General features: G+C 43.3%; 1 protein-coding gene and 2 long non-coding RNA genes across 5 annotated transcripts in view; all 3 read left to right on the top strand.

The window, feature by feature from the left end:
- Window positions 1-7,340: 7,340 nt before the first annotated feature.
- Window positions 7,341-13,888, top strand: LOC112074748 (uncharacterized). Of its 3 annotated transcripts, XR_002894826.2 has the most exons (4): window positions 7,341-7,391; window positions 12,534-12,845; window positions 13,018-13,111; window positions 13,766-13,888. It is a non-coding gene; the product is annotated as an uncharacterized lncRNA (long non-coding RNA). The 3 variants fall into 3 exon arrangements; XR_011477099.1 differs by lacking the exon at window positions 7,341-7,391 and having other exon boundaries at window positions 7,518-12,845; XR_011477100.1 differs by lacking the exon at window positions 7,341-7,391 and having other exon boundaries at window positions 7,518-12,845; window positions 13,015-13,111.
- A 651-nt stretch (window positions 13,889-14,539) lies between these two features.
- Window positions 14,540-15,749, top strand: LOC139025508 (uncharacterized). Its single transcript, XR_011477098.1, has 2 exons — window positions 14,540-15,249; window positions 15,320-15,749. It is a non-coding gene; the product is annotated as an uncharacterized lncRNA (long non-coding RNA).
- Window positions 15,750-17,552: 1,803 nt separating this feature from the next.
- LOC112074747 (N-lysine methyltransferase SMYD2-A-like) overlaps window positions 17,553-18,776 on the top strand; it is a 25,647-nt gene continuing 24,423 nt past the window's right edge. The window contains 1 exon segment of the mRNA XM_070440648.1: window positions 17,553-18,148. Within this exon segment, the coding sequence (XP_070296749.1) occupies window positions 17,961-18,148 (188 nt within the window). The 5' untranslated portion in view covers window positions 17,553-17,960.

Raw genomic sequence — 18,776 nt, 5'->3', positions numbered from 1 at the left:
ACTTACCTGGTAAAATAACGGTAAAAAAAATAAAAAATAAAAATCTACACCTGTAACATCTCGTCTGTCCAAAAGGTGGCAGCAGAGGGCTTATTATAAACGAATAAATGACCAAAAGCAACCACCAGGGATAAACCCAAAACCACTTTCTAATAATGAAATAATTAAATCGTTCACAATCGTTAAAGAGGTAATCTGCAGATTAAAAAACAAACAAGCGGCCACCATGCGATTGTTTTGGTAAAGAGCTGAGAGGATGGGGCTTGAGAATGCAACCACTCTCAAATTAATAGACAGAGCTATGGATACAAGATGACAATCCATGATATCAAAATTATAGTTTTAACCATGTTTTGAGGCTATACAGTGTTTGTTTACAAACAATGGAGTAATCAAGTTTATATTTTGGGTTCTAATGGAGTAAGACAGTTGAACAGGACTGGTCTGGTTCCTGATAGGACTACTACAGGTAGCTGAGTCACTGTGTCAACAGGACTGGTCTGGTTCCTGATAGCATACTACAGGTAGCTGAGTCACTGTGTCAACAGGACTGGTCTGGTTCCTGATAGGACGACAACAGGTGCTGAGTCACTGTGTCTGGCAGGACTGGTCTGGTTCCTGATAGCACTACTACAGGTAGCTGAGTCACTGTGTCAGCAGGACTGGTCTGGTTCCTGAAGGACTACTACAACAGGTATGTGTCACTGTGTCAACAGGACTGGTCTGGTTCCTGATAGGACTACTACAGGTAGCTGAGTCACTGTGTCAACAGGACTGGTCTGGTTCCTGATAGGACTACATACAGGTAGCTGAGTCACTGTGTCAACAGGACTGGTCTGGTTCCTGATAGGACTACTACAGGTAGCTTAGTCACTGTGTCTAGCAGGACTGGTCTGGTTCCTGATAGGACTACTACAGGTAGCTGAGTCACTGTGTCTACAGGACTGGTCTGGTTCCTGATAGGACTACAACAGGTAGCTGAGTCACTGTGTCAACAGGACTGGTCTGGTTCCTGATAGGACTAAACAGGTAGCTGAGTCACTGTGTCTGACAGGACTGGTCTGGTTCCTGATAGGACTACAACAGGTAGTTGAGTCACTGTGTCTGACAGGACTGGTCTGGTTCCTGATAGGACTACAACAGGTAGCTGAGTCACTGTGTCTGCAGGACTGGTCTGGTTCCTGATAGGACTACAACAGGTAGCTGAGTCACTGTGTCAACAGGACTGGTCTGGTTCTTGATAGGACTACTACAGGTAGCTGAGTCACTGTGTCAACAGGACTGGTCTGGTTCTGATAGGACACACAGGTAGCTGAGTACTGTGTCTGCAGGACTGGTCTGGTTCCTGATAGGACTACAACAGGTAGCTGAGTCACTGTGTCAACAGGACTGGTCTGGTTCCTGATAGCCTACTACAGGTAGCTGAGTCACTGTGTCAACAGGACTGGTCTGTTCCTGATAGGACTACAACAGGTAGCTAGTCACTGTGTCAACAGGACTGGTCTGGTTCTGATAGGACTACTACAGGTAGCTGAGTCACTGTGTCAACAGGACTGGTCTGGTTCCTGATAGGACTACAACAGGTAGCTGAGTCACTGTGTCAACAGGACTGGTCTGGTTCCTGATAGGATCAAAGGTAGCTGAGTCACTGTGTCGGACAGGATGGTCTGGTTCCTGATAGGACGACAACGACGGCAAGTCTATGCTGCAGAGACACTCAACGGTGGTGTTGGCACTGGCTAGGACTGTTTGGAGTTGGTCTGGTGTCCTGAGTGGAGGCTACTAGTTAGGCTAGTTACTAAACTCAGATGGGCTACAGGAAATCCAGACCTATTCGGTAAGGGCTGGGAGGATAGTAAGGATGACGAGGTTGTGCCTCTGAGCGAGGACATGGTCTGGCTGTACCATGATAGCACTAAATTACAGTGACAGTGTAGCTTGTAAGCTTTCGTTGTTCGTTGAGACAACAGGACTGGTTCTGAGGTATCCAACATCCTGGTTGGACTAGGAAATCACACAGGGTTAGGGCTCCAAGATCAGACTACTGGTTGTAGTCCTCTAAGGAACAGTAGTAAGTGGCAACATGGTGACTGGAAGTCGTAGGTCTCTGATAGGCTACAACGGCTAGCGCTTAGCATGGTCTATGCTTAGTGGTCCAATCAGGATCGGAAACAGTGTACCAGTAACCAGTGGTTCCTGATAGGACTACTACAGGTACTGAGTCCTGTGTTCCTGTTTGACTAGGACAGTCGAGTCAGACTACTGGGTAAGTTGCGTCAGAGGTTTCAGTCGCATACGATAGGCCGCACATAGACTCTGAAGGTATGGCTACACTGAGTCACTGTGTCAACGTAGGGGGATAAGGCTACTGTTGTAGTCCAACTATCAGGCATCAGACCAGTCGTTGACAACAGTGACTCAGCTTAGCTGTAGTAGGTGTCTCAGGAAACCAGGCCAGTCCTGTTGGAACAGTGAACTTCGCTACCTGGTTTGTAGTCCTATCAGGAAAGCCCAGACAGTTGCCAGACACAGTGGACAGTTCTACCTGGGTTTTGTCGTCTATCAGGACAGACAGTTGTTGAAAGTGATCAGCTATGTAGTAGTCCTATCAAGACCAGACCATCTGTTGACCCAGTGAGGTCATTGGTTCTGTAGGACTACTTAGCTACACTGAGGTTGTTAGTCGCCTATAGATCGTCAAGCTGTGTCAACAGGGTGGGGGACAGAGACTCATGTTTCCTTGGACTAGCCTACACAGTGGATCCTGACTATGTTGTAGTGTAGTCTAGAGAAGCCCAGACAGAGTGACTGTGTTTCGCGTTGGGAGCTGGCGATCTGGTGGCTTTACGTGATAGCTACTGGACATGACTAGGTAGCGTTGAGCTAATCACTAGGTGTCAACAGGACTACGGTTGGTTCCTGAATAAGAAGGTATTCGTCAAGCAAACCACAGCAGTGGGACTCAGGGTAGCTCTGACACTGGGTTCTATTCCGTCCAACTTCAGGTGTAGACCAGTGACCTGGTTTAGATGGATTCCATGGGTCTAGACTTTGTTAGTTAGAGGACCTACTCAGCGTAAACAGAACAGAGTGTCATGGTTCAGGAGACCGTTTAGTCCACTGTGTCCAACAGGAACTGGTCTGGTTCTGATAGGACTAGCAGACAGGTAGCTGAGTCATCTGTGTCCAAGCCAGGTACATGCGCTGCTGGTTCCGATAGGACTACAACAGGTAGCTTAGTCAGTGTGTCACAGAGTGATCTGTCTGAGAAGACGCTGATAGATACTACAGGTAGCTGAGCCTCACTATGTGGGATACACAGGACAGTCGCGTGTTAGACCTGAGATGTCGATGCTAATGACGTAGAACCTACAACAGGTAGCTGAGTCATCTGATGGTCAAAGTCAGGACTGGCATGGTAACAGAGAGGCTATGCTGTCTCACGGACCTGGTTTGACATAAATACAGACATGATGGCTGAGATCATCAGGTGGACCTGTAACTAAGAGAGAATGTCGGTTCCTAGGGGATCTACGCCTAGAAGTTATGCGCTGTTGAACAACTAGCTCGTACTACAGCAGGCTTAACCTGTGCAGTAATGGATCCTGATCTAGCACTGTGACGTCAGACCAGAGGGACTGCGTGTGTGAATGCAGGATGTACTAAAGTATGACTCGTGATTGTAGTGTCTCCATTGTCGATGCGGTGGGAGTGTAGTCTGGAACCAGTCCTCCAGCGATACGGATGTGACTAGAATCAGACAACGTAGGACTGCAGCGACTGTATGCATACTGTGTGCTCGATAAATGCACTGGTTACTGTTCCTCGAGAGGTGAACAAGGCCATGAAGACAGTCTAGCTACAGCGGTCAAGAGTAGACGTCAACTGGCATGGTGGTACCTGTTGTGTATGTAGTGTTTGCAGCTTGAGGTAAGGCTGTTTGTCGTACAGGCTACACTGGTCTTGGTTCTCTAGAATGAACAAGGGTGCGGAGCCACACTATAATAAATAATAACCGTTACTCAGCACGAGAGTAGTCTGTTGAACGTCACCACTGGGTTCCTCTAAGGCTAGCGTTCGGATGAGAGTACGGCACGGAAGGATAGGAAATGAGGTGAAGGTGGATAGAATAGATTCCTATTTAGATAAGCTAGCAGCTGTGTACGTGGTATGTCCTGAGACTATATTAGGAGCTTGTGAAAGGGGACGGGATAACAACGAGAGATCAGCTTGACCGTGTACTGATTACACGATATGGGCATCCACCTAAAGTGTGTCTAGTCTGTGTACTCTGAGAGAGTTGAGCTACGAGAATAATAGTCAGATTGTGAAGCTCTGGGACTGCTCAACATTTCTTGAGTATGACCTGTTCCTTTGGTTACACTACGTCCTGTATCCACTTCAAAGGTAACTATCTGACTTATCTTGACTGTTAATTTGAAATGTGATCGATTGCACTTTGGAATGTTCTCGTGAAATTGCTGTTAGATTGTATACTATCCTCTAATTCCTGCTTTGTTTTTTGCAGCTGAATGTCAAGTTGTTATTTTATTTGTTGTGTATCACTTGTTTTCTTTGGTGCCCCCCCAAAAGAAATCAGTGCAATGGCATGTCTCCTTAAACCTGAGCCAGAACAACCGTTACCCTCCCTGTCATCTCTGTCTGTACCGGACATTGTTAAAAAAAACACACACACAAGGGCACCTGGGGCATGCTGGCATCCTGGCTGGCATGGCGTTGTCGGTGGAGCAGCGGGAGGCTATACGGCAGGCAACAGTTGGACAGCACACCCCAACTGGCACAACATGAGGAGAGGGGAGGTTTGACGGCAGGTCATTTTGGAGCAGTGGTTTGGGCCAAGCGCGTTACTCTGTCGCTGCTAAAAAGGGTCTTCAGTTCACAGTGGTTAGATGGGGTTGTTTTCTGTAAAGTGGAGCACAGATAACGAAGAGGAGGGCATCAAGGCATTCAACATGGCTACAGGGATGGATGTACAGTAGTCAGGGCTTTGGGGCAGGGGTTTTGGATCTTGGGTGTCTCACGGGATGGTTTGGTGGGCACCACAGCAGTGGTAGAGGTCAAGTGTCCGTATGGTGCAACGGACCTTACCATTGAAGAGGTAGTGTAGTCAAATGATTTCTATTTCCAAGAGGAGGGAAGGTTTTACTGCCTCCGTGAAGACCATCGTTACTGGCACCAGGTCCAAGGTCAGCYCCACATCACCGGATGGGACACTTGCTTCTTCGTAGTGTGGACCACCAAAAGCCTCCATCCCCATTCAGCGTGACGACCTCTGGYAGACATATTGCTGGACTACATGAGTTTTTCAAGGACCACATGTTCCCAAAGTTGGCACTACAACAGTGAACATGTGTAAATATATTTTTATTGCACACAAATCAGTTTTGTTCTTACCTTGAGGTTTTATTCCAATCAGTTTTTTTTATGTGGGGGGGGGGGGGGGGGGGCGGGCACTGGATCAGCGTTCTCGTCGAGCTTCCTGTCAGTACCTCTTGTTCATACACATTAAATAAGCTCCCAGAATAGGTTATGTTGCGTACAAGTTTAGCTAAAAGCAGCCAACTAAAGTAATGTAGAATAATGTAAGTTAAATCACAAAGGCTGTCTGAGTGCATCTCCTCACAGTTTCATTCAGTAGTACAACACAATTCACATTGCATTTTATCATGGGCACAGTGGGAATTTATATCGGTGATGTTTAAATTGTTCGTTTTTTTATCTCCTTCGTTGTGTGGAGCTTCTTTCCCAATGGAAAATGGCAGCTGCCTGAGCATTTGCAATAATGTAATGAGTAAAGCAGTTAGATGTTTCCATTTAGCTCATTTTGCTGTTATACCAGGCCATTTAATTTCATGGCAGCCCCCAACCCTGCAACAGGAGCCATACTAAGACCCCCTGTGCACACCCCAGAATGGCACATTGGCAGCCACTCCGGTCCCCTGCAGCAGCTCCACTTTTTTTGGCGGGAGCTTCACCCGGGTGGACTGAGCTCTGCCAACACCGCTCTCCCAGTTCCCACTCCTGCATCCAGCAACTTGAGGGAGGTCTGTCAAATGCTCAGTCTGCTCTCATACGGTGGGCCAGGGACCTTGGCAACGTCTCAGTTCACTCAACAAACAACTGCAGATGATCCTATGCCTGTTAGCTTCCATGGGAATGATCTTAATACCCCCTCTGACTTTGAATCTCGTAAGGTGCTTGAGATAATGCATCTACATGTGCGAAGTATGATTGAAAAAAATGGATACAATTTACATTTGGGTACAGGACTCATGTCCTGACATTCTGGTTCTCTCTGAAACATGGTTAAATTGTTCTGTCTCTGATAAAGACATTGAAGTAAATTATTATAATGTATTTCAAATCTGACAGATTACAGAAAGGCGGAGGAGTGGCCATATATGTAAAATCAAATTTCATGGCGTCCCATTCTTAAATTATTTCTGTTCCCATAAATTTGAGCTCCTGGTTGTAGACGTGTCCATAAACTAGAATACACATTTATTTGTTGCTGGGATTTACAGCCCAGTAATTTTCTAACAGGAAATTGTATTCAGCCTACCAGTCACCACTATTGACTGAAGAAAGAGGTTATTTTGAAAGTAAAATCAGAATAAACTTCACAGATATAACCAGAAGGTCACTGCAGCATCACTTGAGCCAAAATAACAAAGATTGACAGGTAGTAGCCTAACAGAAAGAGGATTGGATTTTAAGGACATATAAAGAAATGTACATCTTAATATCAAAGACAGGAACCAGCCATGCTGCTATGTCAGGGGTCCCTAAACTTATTCTGTAAATGACCCCAAATTGACACTAGAAAATGCAGGGGACCCCATTTGGAAAAAATGTGAATCCCTTGTTAATGCAGCTAACTTAGCGGTTCAGAGCGTTGGGCCAGKWACCGAATCCCCTAGCCGACTAGGTAAAACATCTGCCGATGTACATTTGAGCAAGGCACTTAACCMTAATTGCTCCTGTAAATCGCTCTGGATAAGAGTGTCTGCAAAATGACTAAAATGTCCATGTCAACGCTGTGTGTTCATATTATTATCCACYCAWTTATAGGTGCMGCAGCCTGTCCCAAAACACATAATGACGTGAACGTGAATTCTAATAGTGTAAAAAGCCCTTACTTGACACTAAAAGGTTGTATTCTATACCCATTTGGAGAGAAACAAGTACTTCAATTTGTTTGATAAAATAAATACAAATATCAACTTCTGTCCGCAGCTGTACTCCTTCTAGCCAAGACCAAAACGCATGGCGAAAGGATAACGAATATTGTCATCACTTCCGTCTGTACTTCATGGAGCCACAACCCTCTGACGTCGACTTCAAAACACTTCCGTAAATATTCCACTCCGGTGCGTGCTGCTGCGTTTTGAGTGTACTAGCTAGCATACGAAGTTTTTTGAAATATTTTGCAGCATTTATCTAAATAGAATGAAGGCCAAGGGATTTGCAGTAGCCCTCCACCTGTAAAGGTAAAGCGTTAGTTAGTCTAGCAGGTTACGGACAACGAACCTAGCTAGCTGGGACACACTCTTTTTCTCGCCACTTCGATAGAGCTACGACCGGAAATGATTTTAATAGCAGGTTAGGAGGGCCGTTTTGCTATCCCTAATTATTTTGCATAACCTTAACCAAATTGTCCTAACCTGCTACATTGATTCTCATAACCTGTTGCGTAATAATTTGTACTAATCTGCTACGAAAAAGTAACTTCCGGTCGTAGTTGTRTCGAAGTGGCGCAAAGAGTGTTTCTCATAGTTCGTTAGTTAGCTGACGCTAGATAGCTACATCTCCAAATACGATGTAGGCATTTGCAGGCATTTGGCTAGGTAATTTATATAGTGGAAATTACATTATCTGTCTAGCTCATTTAGAGATTAATGTCATCAGGGGGTTTTGATTACTTTGTCTTTGTAGAGACATTGGTGCAAAATGGATGTTGACGTTAAGCTAGAGGAAGATGAGAGGGAGATATCCCAAACAATCATTTGGTCTGATTCGATTAATGCCTGGATAGATTACCCAAATTCAACATTGTCAGGAAACACAGAAACAGGTTACCATGTGGGTTTACTGAAAGAGCATTCACATGTACCTCCCATCAGTCCCCAAACAACAAGCCAAGGGCAGATTTTACGTATTTTTCCTGAAATGACCGGTGCAAGTGATGGGGAGAACAGGGCTGTCAAAATGGTTTATTTCTGTAAAGATCAAGATACCATCGGCACATCTGAAGGGAATTTAATCAAAGAGCAGTCATGGCATTTAGCACCGTCCAGTGATATTCTGAGTCTGACAGGACATGCATCCACCTCCAGTGGTTATTTTGAAGCTCAAATCAACCCAACTTCACAGGTTTCCAGCCAAACACAGACCCAGACCAATAATGAATTGCCCTCTGACAATGTTAATATCCCAAGCCATAGTACTGCCATTCATTCTGTGCTAACCYCACCTGCTACAGAAAGCAGCTGTCATTTAGCTGTATCTACTAGGCCTATTCTTCCAGAATATTGTGAGCCATTGAACTTTCCCTCTGATGAAGAGGAAGACTACAATGCCAATTTAAGACGAAGACTACAATGCCAGAAAACGTTAGAGGATAAATGTATACGTCAGTGTCGTGCCAGTTACTCAAGACCCAACCTAAGAAAGTTTGGGAAATATTGGAAAGATCCATACGCCAAGTGCAAGGAAATAGGTGTAGATTTCAATGTTGGATCWGGAGCGAAACAGAAACTYGATTTACATTTMCTGACATTTGGTGTAATGCTTGAGGTGTCAGAATATGCTAAAAACATTAATAGATCTCGCCCTCATGTTATCTTCGATATTCTAGATTACAACTTTGGTCTTGGTGTACAAAATGAACAACAATATGACTTTTCAAACAAGGTAGAAAAGAAATTAAAAGAAATGCTGAAGGTGCATTCCAAGAGAACACCTGAGTGGTTAACAGAGGTGTTTGAACTTCCTGATCCAAAGACAGTTAAAGTTTTGGAATACTCCCTTAAATGGGCACAGTTCTATTTGCAAAACAGCTTGTCAAATCCTACACCTTTTGACATTTGCATAAAGGAGGAGCCTGTTGTGGGCCTGATCTCTCCTCTGCATGTGACGACTGAGAGCTTYTCTACTGAGACAGATGTAACACGGTGTGCTGATGAGACGGCAATCCTTGGCCCTGAAAATGGACGTAATGATATCTGCACACGGTATGAGTCTGATATGGGCATTGTCTATCCTCAACATGTCCAGACGAAGACCTTCACAACTCAGACAGATAGAACAATGGGCCAATCCTTAATAATGCCCACTGTAGAAGAAGCATTGAGGGACCTCTACCCCATCTGTAAGGAAAAAGGACTTGACCTTGTTGTGAAATCAAAATATGGGAAAACTAAGAAACTTGACTTGCATCTATTGACCAGAGATGTAATGTTTGAATTGGCTGATTTTGCCTCACAAGTGTGTGGAAATTGGAAGCAGATTGTGTGTGAGGTTCTCGAGCATAATTTTGATTTGGATTTAAAAAGTGGGAAAACTGAGCTGGCTGAAGATATAATGGGAAGGTTAAGAGCAGTTTTGCAGCGCAGGACAGGTAAAAACGGTACATGGAGATGGGAACTTGAAAATGAAGCCTTCTTCTTAAAGACGTCACGCAAACGAAAGAATCCTGCGGAGATGTCCACAAACCAGAAGGTCACTACAGCATCACTTGAGCCGAAATACCAAATGAAAGAAGTATCAAAAAGGAGGAGATTGAATTTAATGAGGAAAAAGAAAGACGCGGACATGTTAGTAACCAAGGAGACCGAGGGAGGCCATTTTTTTGAAGTCGTACAAGTAGAACCTCATTGTGTCAAAATAGAGAGAATCTCTGATGAGACTGACCTTGCGCTTTGTACTGATGAAACGAAGCAAATTGTTGTTACCAACTTAGACCAATCAAATGTGACGTCTCACACCAAAGAAATGGTGAAAGCCAAAGCGTGCTACCCACTCTGTGAGGAAATAGGTCTGGACCTTGATGTTACATCCAAACCTTCTAAAAAGAAACTGGAATTTAATTTGCTGACAAACGGTGTAATATTTGAGGTGTATAAATATGCTAAGATAAAATCCTATCATAAAAAAGAAAAAAGATTTGGGTATATTCTCTTTGATATTCTAAAATATAATTTTGATCTTAGTTTGCAAAATCAGAGACGTTATCAAGCTCAATTATGGATTTAGAGTAAAGTGACGGTTCCAAAACACAAACCTGAGCTCTTGGGAAAAGGAGAAATCTCTAAAGAAGTGTTTATAATACCAAGTGTGATTAAAAGCCAGGCAAAAAAAACTGTGCTTTCAGATTATTTTCCTGAAAAAAATATGGAACAAGATGCGAGGCTGTTTTATCCTCATCGTGGTAAAGACACTATCGCTATGGAGACAGTTGAAACGATCTCCGCTGATGAAGCAGCGACGCTTGGCCGGGATAATGGACCTGCTGACATCTACATAAAGGAGGAGTCAGATCTTCACTCTGAGGTCAAACGGGTTTATTTCTGCAAAGACCAAGATACTGTCAGAACATCTGAAGAGCATTTGATCAAAGATGGATCAACACCCAGTAATATTCTGACTGGAAATCTATTCAGCCTTCCACAGTCACCACTACCAGCTGCAGAAAGTGGTCCTTTCGGAAGTCAAATCGAGCCAACTTCACAGATATAACCAGAAGGTCCCTGCAGCATCACTTGAGCCAAAATACCATAGGCTGACAGAAGTAACAAGGGGGAAAAAAGGGATTTAATGAGGATAAATAAATGTTTATAGCCAAGAAGGAAAATAAAGTTGTCAGACAAGTAGAACCTCATTGAGATGAGATGGAGAGCATCTCTGATCTGCCAGGGAAAGAAAAGCACTTCCTGACTGACATCTCAGGAAAAAGAAAAGCACTTCCTGACTGAGAACTCAGGAAAAAGAAAAGATGCAAGATGGAAAGAAAAGTCTGATCTGCTCGCTGTGAAACGCCAGTTTCTCATTTGCCTGAAAAAAAGAAGAAGATTGATATTGTTATATGTGATGGAAGTGCAACACGAGGTGGATTCTTACTGAAGTTTCAAAATGCTTTGTAGTTGAGACTGGTTCTGGGGAGAAATGCTAACAAATCCTTGCTGAATACAGATCAGACATCCTAGGATTTGGGGGCTATTGAAAATCTGCAAAAGGCTAAGTCAAATTCCGTCAGTTCAAGAAGACGACTCGTACTTGGGAATGGCTCTGGACTAAAAAAAATTAAAACTGTCAGTGTTAAAATCACTGCAGAGACAAGAGTTTTGCCAAAAGGAAGAAGGGCTGTTGATCACTTGTGTGGTAGAAAGAAACACCCAGAATCAGTCTGGACAGGATGGAGTTTCAGTCTGGACAGGATGGAGTTTCAATCTGGACTGGATGGAGTTTCAGTCTGGACTGGATGGAGCTCCAGTCTGGACAGGATGGAGTTTCAGTCTGGACAGGATGGAGTTTCAGTCTGGACAGGATGGCGTTTCAGTCTGGACAGGATGGAGTTTCAGTCTGGACAGGATGGCGTTTCAGTCTGGACAGGATGGCGTTTCAGTCTGGACAGGATGGAGTTTCAGTCTGGACAGGGTGGCGTTTCAGTCTGGACAGGATGGAGCTTCAGTCTAGACAGGATGGAGTTTCAGTCTGGACAGGATGGAGCTTCAGTCTGGACAGGAAGTCCATACTATGACTTACTTTACTTTCATATATTGGGCTGCCTTTATCACAATAGTTTCAAAGTTTCAAAAAGTGTGTTTTCAAATGACTGAATTCTACATCGGTCTTTGGATCATACTTGGAATGTGAAAGGTTCCTATACATTGATCCAAAGTTCATACTTGGAATGTGAAAGGGTCCTAATGTAACACTAGTTTTTAGGTCTCCCTGTAGACTTCCATTCTAGTACTCACCCTGGAACAGAGTCAACAAGCCTTACGGAGATGTGTATTCATTAGGCATACTGTAGTTAAATGTTTAATGGGACGCTACACCAGCATTTCTTGGACCAATTCAGAAATTGGTACACAAGAAAGGAGTAGCCTAGTCTTTTTAGGATTAAGTGAAAATAGGGAGACAATATATTTTACATGTATTCGTATTAAGGGTTTAGTCTTTGAATAGTGGATTTTTTGCAGATTCCCTTGGCCTTCCTTCCTGTTTAACTTTTAATCCCTAGTCTTGCTGTAGAGACTGAATACAGCAGGATTATTGATAAGACTTATTTTCTTTTTCTTAACCATTTTACGACGTATTCATTGACGAGACAAACTCCACTACCTTTTACACGCCTCTGTAGAAGAACCTCTCATCTTTTTTTGTTAGAAATAAAAAGACAAGGATATTTTATTTTCTAAGAGTGAAATAACCTACTATGATAGATTGTGTTTTTATACTCTTCTTTTTAAATCAGCTATTTTGTTTTTTGTTATTTTTTTTGTGGAAAGATTTAGAGATCAAGACCTGCCTTACTGTCGCCCACAGGTTCTGATTTTGAACATGGACTTATTCTACCGTAAACTAAGATTATTATTTATTTATTTTAAGGATACTTCCACTGATATTCGTAGAGCTGTCATTTTATTGTGAGGAACTGCAGTTCGATCAGAATTGTTTTGTTCTCTGTTTTGTTCTCTGTTTTGGGAGTGATCCTCTCACTCAGTCACTCGTCTCAGTGCACAAGTCTCCCCTTCTTCCAAACATCGCGTATGAATCAGAATCGGTAGCTAGTTATGACACGTGAGCCTCTGGATGAAAAGGTATGCAAGTCATTTGTTAGTTTTTTTGGAGGGGGGTAAATTATGTTAACATTTGAAGAATTCATAGAATCTGACTGGTGCCAGTAGCATTCATGTCAACACTTAAATGACTGTGAATTAGCTGTATTTGCTTGGTCTGATAACTTCACACATGAGCTTGTGTTTCCAGCAGAGTTTCCCTAAAGCAGCGTGGTCGTATCATCTCTTCTCCCTGTTGGACTGAACACTTTCAACTCTACACAAGTGAAAACCCCAAATCCCTAAAGGTATGTTAAATCCCAAAATATATTTTTTTTTAAATCAGATTTTTTTTTACAATGTTGCTGACTTTAGACAGGCAGCCCAATTCTGAATTTGTTTTCTTCACTAATTGGTCTTTTGACCAATCAGATCAGCTTTTAAAAAGATCTGATGTGATTTGTCAAAATGTAAATGAATTGAAAATGATCAGAATTGGGCTGCCTGCCTCAACGCAGACATTGTGGCTTAGAAGAAGAGCTTATTGGGGATGTCAATGTTATCAAATTATTATACTGTATGTGGAGTGGACATCACTTTGATTAACACTGGCACTAAACACTGTGATTAACACTGGCACTAGACACTGTGATTAACCAACTGGCACTAGACACTGTGATTAACACTGCACTAAACACTGTGATTTTAACACTGGCACTAAACACTGTGATTAACACTGGCACTAAACACTGTGATTAACACTGGCACTTAAAAACACTGTGATTAACACTGCACTAAACACTGTGATTAACACTGGCACTAAACACTATTAAACACTGCACTAGACACTGTGATTAACACTGGCACTAACGCATGAGATTAACAACTGCGCACTAGACACTGATTTAACACTGGCACTAAACACTTTGATTAACACTGGCACTAAACACTGTGATTTCTAGTGGTGGAGAAGGAGGCCACCTGCAGTATGTCAGGACAGTGGCTTGTTCCCAGAGGACCAAGACTTGAGGACGCTACTTCTGTCATGATGACGGAGGTGCATCTCTCCGGTGAGTTCAGACATTCCATATATCCTACTTCGGGTTTAACCACCCCATATATCCCTACTTCGGGTTTAACCACCATTATCCCTACTTCGGTTAACACCCCATATATCCCTACTTCGGGTTTAACCGCCACAGAAACTTGATTGCCACTGTGAATGCATAATTTTTTCTTCATTTTATTCACAGATCCTCTATTTGCCATACTAGAGGGACATAAGTCTGACTCCATCCTCAACATGTGGACCTGCCTTGAGGATGTTGGACACCACTGTTACACCTTCAGCCAGTTGTTTTCCTGTCAGACTGGTTGTTTTTGACTCTATTCCATGGACGGACTTACCTGAACTTTTACCAGAACAGGAACACAATGTTCATCAGACTCTCCTCACCAGTGGACTGAGTACTCTGACTGGTCGTCTTTGAACTGAACAGGAACACAATGTTCATCAGACCTCCTCAGTGGACTGACTAGTCTGACTGGTCGTCTTTGAACTGAACAGGAACACAATGTTCATCAGACTCTCCTCACCAGTGGACTGACTACTCAGACTGGTCGTCTTTGAACTGAACAGGAACACAATGTTCATCAGACTCTCCTCAGTGGACTGACTAGTCTGACTGGTCGTCTTTAACTGAACAGGAAACACAAATGCATCAGACTCTCCTCACCAGTGGACTGACTACTCAGACTGGTCGTCTTTGAACTGAACAGGAACACAATGTTCATCAGACTCCTCAGTGGACTGACTAGTCTGACTGGTCGTCTTTGAACTGAACAGGAACACAATGTTCATCAGACTCTCCTCACCAGTGACTGAGTACTCTGACTGGTCGTCTTTGAACTGAACAGGAACACAATGTTCATCAGACTCTCCTCACCAGTGGACTGACTACTCTGACTGGTCGTCTTTGAACTGAACAGGAAACACATGTTCATCAGACTCTCCTCACAGTGGACTGACTACTCAGACTGGTCGTCTTTGAACTGAACAGGAACACAATGTTCATCAGACTCTCCTCACCAGTGGACGTAGTACTCTGACTGGTCGTCTTTGAACTGAACAGGAACACAATGTTCATCAGACTCTCCTCAGTGGACTGACTACTCTGACTGGTCGTCTTTGAACTGAACAGGAACACAATGTTCATCAGACTCTTCTCACCAGTGGACTGACTATCTGACTGGTCGTCTTTGAACTGAACAGGAACACAATGTTCATCAGACTCTCCTCACCAGTGGACTGACTACTCAGACTGGTCGTCTTTGAACTGAACAGGAACACAATGTTCATCAGACTCTCCTCACAGTGGACTGACTACTCAGACTGGTCGTCTTTGAACTGAACAGGAACACAATGTTCATCAGACTCTCCTCACCAGTGGACTGAGTACTCTGACTGGTCGTCTTTGAACTGAACAGAACACAATGTTCATCAGGACTCCTTTCAGTGGACTGACTAGTCAGACTGGTCGTCTTTGAACTGAACAGGAACACAATGTTCATCAGACTCTTTCATCACCAGTGGACTGAGTACTCAGACTGGTTGTGAGGTCACAGGAAGTAGACCGATCTGTTAGGAGGGATGCAGCGTTCTAATCCTGATTAGATGATGGTTATAAGGAGAGTTCAGGTAGTAACCAGTACATTGAGATAAATGTAGATGTCCACACTCAGGACAATATAAAAGGCTTTGGAGAGGGACCACGCTTTCAGGAGAAGGATAACAGGGCCTTGTCCAGAAACAACCCCCAGCTCTTACCTCCAAGGCACTTAACTGTATGCAATTGTATTAAATAATGTATTACATTCTTTTTATTAAATTTCCTGTACACATCACGTTTTGGAAATTCAATGGTCATTAAAAAAATTGAAAAATAATTGCATTTACACTGTTTGGCCTTTTGTCGTGGAATTTTTTTGTGCATCTTAAGAGTGGAAACCCTGTGTATAGATCTGAAATTATTTGCTCTTTAAACATTTCATCTAGCATATCATTGGGTATATTTTGTCACTTTGCTTTGTTATACCACAATCTTTGAGTGTTATGTTAATTCTAGTCTGGCAACAGGTTCTCCGGCTTAAATAAAATGAGATCTCCTAGGGCCAGTGTCTGAGATGTAGATACATCCTAAAAATCATGTTCAATGGAGATTCACCTTATAAAGTGTTTTTACAGGCCTGCTACACTGGACACTTATTGTTGCAGGACATTAGAGGCTCTTATTTCAATGAAACCCAGCCATGGTGTTGGTCCCTCAGGGTTGGGCTGAATTTGAATTGAAGGCTGTCAATTCAGGAAGTAATCACAAATTACTATTTATTAATTGATTTTTTTTATTTAAATATGCATTTTCAATACATCTTAATAAACTGAAAAGTAGAAGCTATTTATTTTAAATGTTTTTTAATTTAAGAATGGTTTTATTCAAATAATTTCCTGAATTGACTGCTTTTAATTTGAACTGAGGCCAAACCTGGTGACTAGTGTGAAATAACTGGTTCTTTTTCCAAGGATTCGTTCCGCTGGAACACTTGGAAGTGTGTTTTCTGCTAATGCCAATAAAAAAGTCCAACTGGATTTACATGACTCCTGCAGAAACATCTTTGCGGTTAGCGAGCGCAAACCCAGTACTAATGGCTGCGCCTGTCGTTCAGCGGTAACTTCAAAACACCTCTATCACTCGATCCTTGTTGGAAATGTTTTGGCCTCCCGAGTGGCTTAGCGGTCTCATGCCCCATGTACATTTATGCTCAGGCTGTGCCACAACCGGCCGTGGCCCAGCGTTGTCCGGGTTAGAGGGGGTTGGGGCTTTAATTGGCTCAGCGCGCTCTAGCGACTCCTTGTGGCGAGCCGGTCGCCAGTTGAACGGTGTTTCCTCCGACACATTGGTGCGGCTGGCTTTCGGGTTAAGCTGGCGGGTGTTAAGGAGCGCGGTTAGGTGGATCATGTTTCGGAGGACGCATGACTTCGCCTCTCCCGAGCCCGTTGGGGAATTGCAGTGATGTGACAGGATCGAAAAGGGGTGTAAAAAATACGAAAATATGCTTTGGGGTGTGGGTTTTTCCGTCTAAGTGACTAGTCCAACAAATTGCTGCAATGGGACAATGCACACTCCAATGTACAACTTTAACATATCGTCTGTCCAGAAGATGGAGGCAGAGGGCTGTATTATAAAAAGATAAAGAACCAACTATGACCACCAGGTGGCGACACACAACATTCAATTCAAGGGGCTTTATTGGCACGGGAAACATGTGTTAACATTGCCAAAGCAAGTGAGGTAGATAATCTAATTATCTAATGGCCAAACCCCCATTATCTAATTCACTGATGCGACGCTCAATTAAGACAATCTTATACCACCATCGTTTGGCCAAAATATAATTCATACTATCTGTTGGCCACACGATGGTGGTACAAGATTGTCAATGATTATCTCCAGCAACGTCTGAACCATTTTATGTTGTTTGAGGGTTGCAAAATTCCCGCTAACTTTCCCAGAAATCCTGATTGGAAGATTGCGGATTTCCTTCTTACTCACTCCCGATTTCAAATATTTGTCAAATCTGTACTTCTGGAAAATCTTGGAATTTTGGGTAGGTTAAAAATTAATTCTGCAACCCTGGTCTGAGCGCTTTCTCTCTCTGAACCTTTCGGGGCATTAGGACCTCTCGGTATCCTGTAGCTCCGTGTCGTAGGGTTGAGAAGTTAGCCATATGACGCTAGGCTAGCTAAAGGCTAGCTAGTTTATGATAGCCTTTCCGTTTGGTATCGGGGAGAGAGGAGGCATTCGTGTCAGCACATATTGGAACATTTTTTGGTGTCAGTGTGTATACAAAACCAGCCAGCAAACGAACCTTGGTTAGCCGCTGACAGACATACAAGCAACACTGCAAAACAAGGCCCTTGGGAATTACGAACCGCTAGCAAGTCTGATAGTTGTGTTTTTGCAAGAGGACTCCAACGTTGCCTAGCTCTCTGGCTTGCAAACGTCATTTCACGAGTGCTATAGCTAGTCTTGCAACAAGCAAGCAGCAATATAAAAGTAGCATAGCTAGCTAGGTCAACAGACCACGGCATTATTAAAGATGAATGGAATATGTATGAAGAACGAGGGTATAGAGGGGACAGAGCGGTTCGCTAGCCCGGGGAAGGGCAGGGGACTGCGGGCTGTGAAGCACTTTGCTGTCGGAGACTTAGTATTTGTCTGTCCTGCCTATTCCTACGTGCTGACAGTGAACGAGAGAGGAGCCCACTGTGAATACTGCTTCACCAGGTATTGAACTGTCTGTACAACTCTCAGAATATGACTGCGTTGGGTGGTAGAATATAAATCACATCTAAGTTATATTTGTGGTTCTATCCAGCTACCTGACCAACCTATTTCTGCATGAAAGTTATATTGCTTTAACTGTGTGTCACTTGATGAAGGATTAGTTGTAGATTTTTCTTAAGGTATTAGCAAACCATAATAACATTGTAGCAATCATTTTACATCCTTGAAGGCATTGTGACTAGAAGTGGAAGTCACACTCACCACCATGTGGGTTCGGCATGTCTTTCAGAAGCTGACAGTTTAATCAGATCAGGTTCATTCAGTATCTGGCTCAGCTTGTTGTTCAGTAATGAATGAAGTTGCTTTGACACACACACACACATTGAATCAACTTGGGGTGCTGTTCCAGTGACTACTATGGATATTACCCTGATCTAGGATCTGTTTTCCCTTTTTAGATCATAATGAATATGATTACATGTACAGGGTGGACCTGGTCAGCACTCATAGTCTGAGAAGTTTTATGAGACTGCTAGGAGTGGAGTGGAGACTACTAATACAGAACAGCTAGGAGAGGAGACTACTAGAGAACAGCTAGGAGAGGAGACTACTAGAGAACAGCTAGGAG

The sequence above is a fragment of the Salvelinus sp. IW2-2015 genome, unplaced genomic scaffold (assembly GCF_002910315.2).
Source record: "Salvelinus sp. IW2-2015 unplaced genomic scaffold, ASM291031v2 Un_scaffold2794, whole genome shotgun sequence".
In the NCBI taxonomy this organism is placed as follows: Eukaryota; Metazoa; Chordata; class Actinopteri; order Salmoniformes; family Salmonidae; genus Salvelinus; species Salvelinus sp. IW2-2015.
Note: the sequence above shows the minus strand (reverse complement) of the source record. Positions and strands in the feature narration are given on the sequence as shown.